Source organism: Gavialis gangeticus, unplaced genomic scaffold, assembly GCF_001723915.1.
Source record: "Gavialis gangeticus isolate Ggan-Ray unplaced genomic scaffold, GavGan_comp1, whole genome shotgun sequence".
NCBI lineage: Eukaryota > Metazoa > Chordata > Crocodylia > Gavialidae > Gavialis > Gavialis gangeticus.
Genome location: NW_017729012.1, coordinates 7745145 through 7753534, shown reverse-complemented (window position 1 = coordinate 7753534; position 8390 = coordinate 7745145). Strand labels below are relative to the sequence as shown.

The window sequence follows — 8390 nt, the reverse complement described above, 5'->3', positions numbered from 1 at the left end:
GCGCTTTTAAAAAAAAAAAAAAAAAAAAAAAAAGCACAGTTTGTCAAAATTTAGAAGTGCTCTTGAAAGTAGAAAAGGGCATGTCAGGATAATGTGAAGTGTAGCTTCTGTACCCTGGAGAGGCCACCATGAGAGGGGCCAAATCACTTGCCACCTGAAGACACAATGGGAACCTTTGTAAGAAGATAATGAATTGGAGGAAATGTTTCAGATCACCCTTCTATGTAACATGGTTCTTACTGTAATCTTTTTGAGAATTGCTTTGAAAAAGGAAAATACAAGTGAGTCTAATTCCTTTTTGCTATAGCTTTGCCAGATCAATAATCCTTTTGTATATATAGGATCCCCTTTGTGTAGATATATAGCGTTTGGTAAGTGGGAGACTTAGGACTGCAAATTGGATTCACAATGCCTTTCATTTGAGGATCTCTAATGTTAGTCACTGCAAATTCTTTGCGAGATTGCAATACAAGGGTGATATTTTCCTATTAATGAAACTGAGGCACAGAGGTTAAGTAATTTGCTCAAGGTGGCAAAGTGACCCTGCGGAAGAGCTAGGATCAAAGACCAGTAATGCTGTCTCCAGCATCCTGCTTTGATTCCTAATTGACAGTTCCTCTGCCAAAGGTATCTGGCCCCATTTTTTAAATCTGATTCCTAACTCTGTTTAAAATGGCTTTCTACAGAACTGAATTCCAGTAGCTATTGTCTGTGCTTTTACTAAGGGGGCATAAAATTCTTTGATTATAATTAGAAGTGGATGATTGAACTTTCTATAGCAGCATAACAGAAAAACAGATTTTTATTTCTAATGTCTCTCTTCCCTCACCGTAGGAGGAGAACTATTTATGCAGTTAGAAAGAGAAGGGATATTTATGGAGGACACAGCTTGGTATGTGAGACAAAAATGATGCTTTTATGATGTAATAGAATGAGAAATACTTATGTTTTCCATTGTCTGATTGAACTGAGTAACCCGCTGAGTCTTTGGAGGAGACAGAAGTTTAGTGTGCCTTGTCATTCTTGACCTCTTACCAGTTTGTGTTGGAGTGACTTCACAGTCCCTGAAGGAGTTCACTGCCTGCCCAACTGAAGTCTGAGGCTTTCTCCATGCATATATTCATGGTGGAAAGGTGCTTGAGGTGGTGGAGCAAAACTGTCAGCACCTGAATTTTATGGAACTCTCCTTAAATTTAAAAACCTTGGTTTAGGTGCACTGCATAAAAGTTTGTAGATTCTAGCAGCTGCAGTTCACTTCTAGAAGTGATGGGATTAATGTATTTATCCTACTTCTTACAAGTACTATTTTAGTGGTAAAAGATCATTCTTATTATCAAAAAAGCTACGTCTCACTAGCTACATCTCGCATACGAGCCAAGAGCTGGAGTTCTGCCTTCTTGATTGCGCTTTGCAAAGAGGATGATGGCTACACTTCCCAGTGCATACACTATAAGCAAATTGGAAGCAAACAGCCCCGCATATGGGATGGTAGTGGTACACTGCAGGCAGTGCTGTAATATGTTGGCAGCCTTCTATATCATTCAGAGAAGAGGAGTGGGGTAGGTGAGGGGGTGCAGATTACAGCCAGGTACAGCTGGCACCTTTAGACTGCAACAGAAGTATTTGAAAGAGTTAATACTAACCAAAGTAATGGAATGCTAATGGTTTAGTTCTGTTGTTCTTCTTCATGTCCCTCTTTCCTTTGGCAACTGAACTTCAGTGGCATTGTTGTCTCGCCAGTCTGGACATCTAACAATTCATTCAGTGACTCATTCCTATGTGTATAATTGTTCTAGTGTTTAAGATGCCTTGTGTGGTTGAACGTGTCTAATTGTATGACACACTTCTTATTTCAGCTTTTACTTGGCAGAAATCTCAATGGCTTTGGGGCACTTGCATCAAAAAGGAATCATCTATCGAGATCTGAAGCCAGAAAATATCATGCTTAATCATCAAGGTAGAAATATAGTAAACAATTATGTAGTCAATATTCTTCCTAAAATCCTTTCTCACAGCAGATCCTATTGTAAGATAATTTTATCTTAGAACATCTATGTGAGAGATACTGCTGCTGTCCTTATGTTCTTCTGATACATGCAAACAGGTAGCTGACATTTAGCTGATTTCTAGTCCTGCCATACAGGTCCTTCTTTTGCCCTACTTTTTTGAGATTGAATTGAAAGGGTCTTGTACGAGCCATGCCATATACACATCTGCCTGTACAGACGTAAATGCTTGACTTGCTGCCCCTCCATGCTAGTGTCGGAAGGGGTAAAATAATTGGTCAGTAATGGACAAGACTGATAAGACAGTGCTACTGAAGACTTTACCATTCTTCAGCGGGATATGCTCGTGGTGCTGATGTCCAAGCTCAACCCTGCTCTGTAATTTTTAGGTAACACAACATTCTAAGTTTTTAAAACAAACAGTTAAAAATGAAGTTCAACTTTTTTAGCTGTTGCCGTTTTATGTGAGTGTGCCAACAAGTGCAAAGTCTGTTACTGGGCTAATCGAGAGCCCATGTTACACTGTTGACTAGTGGCAGCAAATCTTGGCATTGAAGGGTCCTAGGATGTCTTTTAAGCAGTGTACTGTTGAGTGTAAATGTGTGTCAGTGCTTCGTGTTTCAGGAAAGCTAACCTTGAAGCAAGTTGTGACTTTGACTCTGGTTTTCAAATTTGGAAGTATGCGTAAAACGTCAGATTATTTGCTTTCTTCTGTATATTGCATTGCAATCTTCTATAGATAAGTACATCTGCCTACATTAAACAACTTTATACAGCATTATGACAAACCCTATTGCATTGTGCCCTTAATCAACCACTTGATTCTTGTATGAACAAAAAGAAGCTCACTTAAAGTCAGATTTTAGTTAGCTATGGAACAGAATTACTCTTTGTAATGTGAAATGCTTCTGCAAAGGATTGAAGGGAATGCTGCATAGCCTTTGACAGCCTGCAGCGAGGGAGCACTGAAGGAAATTTGCCTGCTCATAGGGAAACAATCAGGAGGCTGTTTAGGAGTCTCTTGTTATTTTCTGTCTCTGTATGTGAAGGTAGGAGAGTTGCTGTAAGAAGCTCGTTAGGAGTTTCTAGTGGTTTAGAAGATGGGCTTGAGAGTCTCTTCATGGCTTTCTTGAATTTTTGTTTCCATCCACTGAATGGCAACACTTTCCTATGCAGGGGTGATCTAATTGACAAGAGCTTGCAGACCAAAAAATTTTAATAAAATGACTGATGGCTGCTGGTGGGGAAAAATAATTTATTACTGTACCCTGGAATTGTATATATTTGTATCATCTGTGTTGTAAGTTATACACTTATATTTGTTGAGTTACTGATATACACAATATTCTTGTCAGAATTCTGTGCAGTGCTAGAATTAGACTTTCTTTTTTTTTAAATTTATTTTAGGTCACGTAAAACTGACTGACTTTGGACTATGTAAAGAATCTATTCATGATGGAACAGTCACACACACGTTCTGTGGAACAATAGAATACATGTGAGCTGCATGATGAAACAGAAAAGTATTACTCTGGTCTGGGGGTAATGGCTAAATTTTACCTTTTTAACTGATGGTTCATATGTTCCATTCTTTTTGGAACTTTTACATATAAATGTGGATTGTGAGAACTTAAGTCTGATCTTGAACTGTGTGTTAAAATGTTTTTATTTTTCTTACACTGCTTATTCTAGGGCCCCTGAAATCTTGATGAGAAGTGGGCATAATCGTGCAGTGGACTGGTGGAGTTTGGGGGCATTAATGTATGACATGCTGACTGGAGCAGTAGGTGCACAGTTAAAACTGCATGAGTTTTTTTGTTCTGCATCACTAGTGACTAATGTTAATTGTGCCTTCATACAGAAATAGACAAAACTATGTGCATGCCTATATTTAGTATTTGTGGGGAAAAAAAACCCCTTAAGTTGCTAAATTCATTTAAGTGTGGTTAGTGTGCTCTTTTGATAGCCCAAGAAAATATTTGGAAATCACATGCATAGTAACAGTTTTCCTATTTCACAAGTAGAAACAACTTTAAATTAGTTTCATGTATGCAAAGGAAGGGCTAAATAGAAGCTAAAGCTTTTCATATTTTATTTTTCCTCCCACTCCAATGGTGTGTTTCAGCCTCCATTCACAGGGGAGAACAGAAAGAAAACCATAGACAAGATTCTCAAGTGTAAACTCAATTTGCCTCCCTACCTCACGCAAGAAGCCAGAGATCTGCTTAAAAAGGTATTTGCATTTGCAGAAAATGGAAGCATGTTTAGACCAATATTACCTTGCTGCTTGTTCACAGGGGAAGCTTGGGGTTAGTGTAATTGATTTAAAAAAAAAAGAAAAGAAAAAAAAAAAAGATATTTTTACACACTGTTTAGTTATTTTGATAAATTATTTCCTTTACCTTTTTTTCTTTTCCATTTAGCTGCTAAAAAGAAATGCTGCCTCACGTCTAGGAGCTGGTTCTGGAGATGCTGGAGAAGTTCAGGTGACTTGCTTAATTTTTCTTTAGAAAAAAAGTTCAAAGGCATAGTCTGGAGGGACAGACGAGGACAAGTATGCATTTTGATTTTTCTCTGAAGCCTAATGAGATCCTGGGCAGGGATTTAGATAAATGACAGTATTCTACCAATCCCAGCAGCTCAATAGCTTACTGACAGAAGTACCTTGCAATTGCCACAGATTATTCAGTGTTGGCCATCCTTACATTCTCAAACGGGGCACTCTTAATTTTTCAGGACAAAAAAAAATGCCCCCTCTTTAAACCTTTAACTGTCATTGTCTTTTAATCTCATGTATAATTGAGCATTGTACACAGCGAAGGACTGAATTTCTTCATGAATGATACGAGAGGATCATGAATGATTTTCTGAAAAAAGTTTGGGATTTGTCTTTATCATCGGTTCAAAGTTACTTCCGGCTATGCTGGTACAACAGTATAGGTATAATATGAATAACTTTCTTTGGGTTGTGGGGAGAGACAGGAAATGAAGTCTGTTAGTAACATTGCCCATAAGTCTTCAGATATTCTCATTTTAATGGGTTTTATGAACTTCTCTGCAAGGTGAGTAACTTATCCTTTTGAATGTGTTGGGATTACACAAGAGGGAGCCCAGTTCATGGCTCTCCGGTTTTGTTAATCTTCTTAGGCTCACCCTTTCTTCAGACACATTAACTGGGACGAGCTGCTAGCACGGAAGGTGGAACCTCCCTTCAAACCCTTATTGGTACGTAAGAGTAATGCTGTAAGTTGATCCGTATATGACTTTTTAGCAGCAGCTCTCAAACTTTTTATATTCTGCTGTGTTAGGTCTGAAACAAAAGTACTTGCCATAGTCTTCTGTAAAATTTTACTGTTAATGGATTCTTAATCAGAAAAGCGGATGTACTATGGTTTGAGCCCCTGCTGTATGATGTCTAAAGTTGCACACTTAAATTATACTTTACTAAAGTGTTTTTGGACCTAATATTGCTATTGGAGTGAGATATAGGGGAAATCGTATGTCCTAGAACTTTTCATAGGGCTCTTTTGAGGACAAGAAACAGGGCCTTGTGTTGAGACAGCTGTTTCACTGGCACTTACTGTTGTATTAGGGACACAGGATATCGTGACAGTTTCTCCTGCTTTTGCTATTCTGTCTTGCCCTGTTGTACCTTATTTACTGGGCCTGGAGAATTGCTAATTTAAATGAGCAGGGTTGGGAAACCAGCACAGAACTAGTTCACTCTTTTCTCTTAGTTTTACTGCTTATTTTCCCCTACCCCAGATTCTTGAAGAAATAGCAGTTCCACTTAAACTTTTCTGCCCATTTGTAACCTGCAGGATTTTATCTGCATAAGAATGCAGTTCTCCTTACTGAATTTCTGCTTCTGAGTATCAAATGCAGTTAATACTAGGCCAAAAGTGTAATTTGGAATAGTCATTATGCAAAATGTGAACCGGATCACTTGCCCTTAGCTTCTTGAATGTTACCATATTAATATACTTGGAAAGCACTATATGGACAATTCGTAATTTAAGCTTAACATCAAGATGACACTGCTGTGAGTGGGATGCAGGTCTCCATTATGTTGAACTGAAATTCAAGATCTGAAAGGCTGGTGTTATATAAAACTAGTAACTGCGAGAACTGAATTTGTGTTGTATAAATATAGCAAACTCTAAAATGTGTATCTAATCAGCTAAAAGCTTGAGTACCCCGTTGCATGGAGACTATCAGAATGAAAGTCTTGCTTTAGCGTAACAATCGTGCTTCCTCGGCTGTGTGAAGAAGATACAAGCCCGTTGAGCTATATTTGGTCATTTCTAAGCTGAACAGTGTAGGGTTCTTGGCAGTCATATTAGTTCAGGGAGCTTCCCTGTCCCTAAACACTATTGCTTCTATAAAAATGTGCTGGATTATTTATTTAGAGCATGAAACTTGTGTTAACTAACTGGTGTAACTGTTCTGTACTGGGAGTGATCCAGTGTTAAGATCTCACAAGACATTGGCAAATGTGTCTGAACGCTTCTGTTGTAAAGAGTTTTTTTTTAAAGGCATTTTCTTAATTTTTGTTCCTTTTTGATCCATAATTCTTGCCCCTCCTCCTTGCCTTTATTTCTCAGTGTCAGTGCCCATAGTGACCTCCCACTGGCAGCGGCAGGATTCCGAAACCACTCCAGGGTTTTACTACAGCAGAGCTCTGCCAAAAACTTATGGAATGAACTCCAGCCAGAGGCTTCACTGACCACCGCTAAGCCATTTGGTTGATATCTGTAATATAAACCCTTAATCATTTTGTTTTTGCAAAGCAATCCGAAGAGGATGTGAGCCAGTTTGATTCAAAGTTTACACGTCAGACACCTGTTGATAGCCCAGATGACTCAACTCTCAGTGAAAGTGCCAACCAGGTCTTTCTGGTAAGTGAGCTTGTGTGTTACTTGGAAACAGCGTAGCATATTTTAAGCAAATTCGTTTGCACGCCCCGAAAGAAACGTATTTCAAACCAGTTCTTATTCATTGTAGTATTCAAATATTATCCCTTCCAGAAGGATTGAAATGTTTATTAATTTATTTTAGGTCATTTTGCTTACCTTTTGATATGTTTTTGTGTGTTCTTGTTTTTTCTGTGCTTTCCTCTACATCTAGTGTTAAGACTTGAGATTTCAGAAGGAGAATTTTTGGTCTTGTTTTTTAGCAAACTTTACCTCTGAGCTGTGGTAGGAGTCCTTTAAGACAGCGTATTGCTTCCATAGGCGTGCAGTGAGAATGATGTCTATAACCGAGATCACAGGCTCAGCAGTGTCTCTGTCCTTGCTCTCGTTTACATTTACATTCTTGTCATAGCTGATACATCGCTACTTGTGTAGCTGCTATTATTGCTTATCATGGAAAAATTTACCTTCCTTACTAATTGCAACAAAATTGTCCTGTTTTACAGGGTTTTACGTATGTGGCTCCATCTGTACTTGAAAGTGTAAAAGAGAAGTTTTCTTTTGAACCAAAAATTCGATCACCTCGCAGATTTATTGGTAGCCCTAGGACACCAGTCAGGTACTTGCTCTTATTTTAATTTTTCAGTGAGTAGTCAGATTATCTGCATTAAAAGTGAGAGATGTCCTTTCTTCTGGAAATATTTGTGTGCTTATCGAAAAGCCCAGCACATTTTATAAGCAGCCTGCTTCCGGGCAAACATGTTGATGGTTAGCATCACAGGAAGCGCTGATTTGCTAGGTATACGTTACTGTTATGTCCTGCCATTCTGTTGACTTCAAAACACCATTCTCTAAAACTGCCCTTCATCCCCCTATGCTTCCCTGCACTGTTAAAGATAAGTAATGTTAGTGCTAAATCTCATTCTCCAACATATTTATAATCGTTTTATGTGCAAGATGCCAAATGAGAAAAGCCTAATGTATCAGTGCATCTACTTTCTGGTGAGCTTTGGGAGGAGCAGGGCCATAGAAATGCTTTTCTCAGACGAGAATTGGAAAGAAAAAAAGAAAAACACCTGAAGAAACATTTGTGTTCTGCTTGCAGTATAAAGGGGATGTCTCTAAGCTCTAAGTGATTTCTGTTTCTTATTTTAAAGCCCGGTAAAGTTCTCCCCTGGGGATTTCTGGGGAAGAGGTGCTTCAGCCAGTGCATCAAACACTCAGACGCCTGTGGAGTATCCAATGGAGACCAGCGGAATAGAACAAATGGATGTGACAGTTTGTGGGGAAGCCTCGGCACCACTTCCAATACGACAACCAAACTCCGGGCCATATAAAAAACAAGCCTTTCCCATGATTTCCAAACGACCAGAGCACTTGCGCATGAATCTATGACAACACAAGTTGTTTGCTTTTCTTTTTTTTTCTTTCTTTCTTTCTTTCTTTCTTTTTTTCTTTTTTTTTTTTTTTT

At 38.6% G+C, this 8390-nt stretch overlaps 1 protein-coding gene across 1 annotated transcript in view; it reads left to right on the top strand.

The window, feature by feature from the left end:
* The window catches only part of RPS6KB1 (ribosomal protein S6 kinase B1), a 21234-nt gene extending 12856 nt beyond the window's left edge, over window positions 1-8378 (top strand). Inside the window, exons 6-15 of the mRNA XM_019511128.1 lie at window positions 835-892; window positions 1857-1957; window positions 3414-3504; window positions 3699-3789; window positions 4132-4239; window positions 4430-4492; window positions 5154-5231; window positions 6797-6904; window positions 7426-7538; window positions 8077-8378. Coding sequence (XP_019366673.1) covers window positions 835-892; window positions 1857-1957; window positions 3414-3504; window positions 3699-3789; window positions 4132-4239; window positions 4430-4492; window positions 5154-5231; window positions 6797-6904; window positions 7426-7538; window positions 8077-8314 — 1049 coding nt within the window. The 3' untranslated portion in view covers window positions 8315-8378. The remainder of the gene's footprint in view (window positions 1-834; window positions 893-1856; window positions 1958-3413; window positions 3505-3698; window positions 3790-4131; window positions 4240-4429; window positions 4493-5153; window positions 5232-6796; window positions 6905-7425; window positions 7539-8076) is intronic.
* The last annotated feature ends 12 nt before the right edge of the window (window positions 8379-8390 follow it).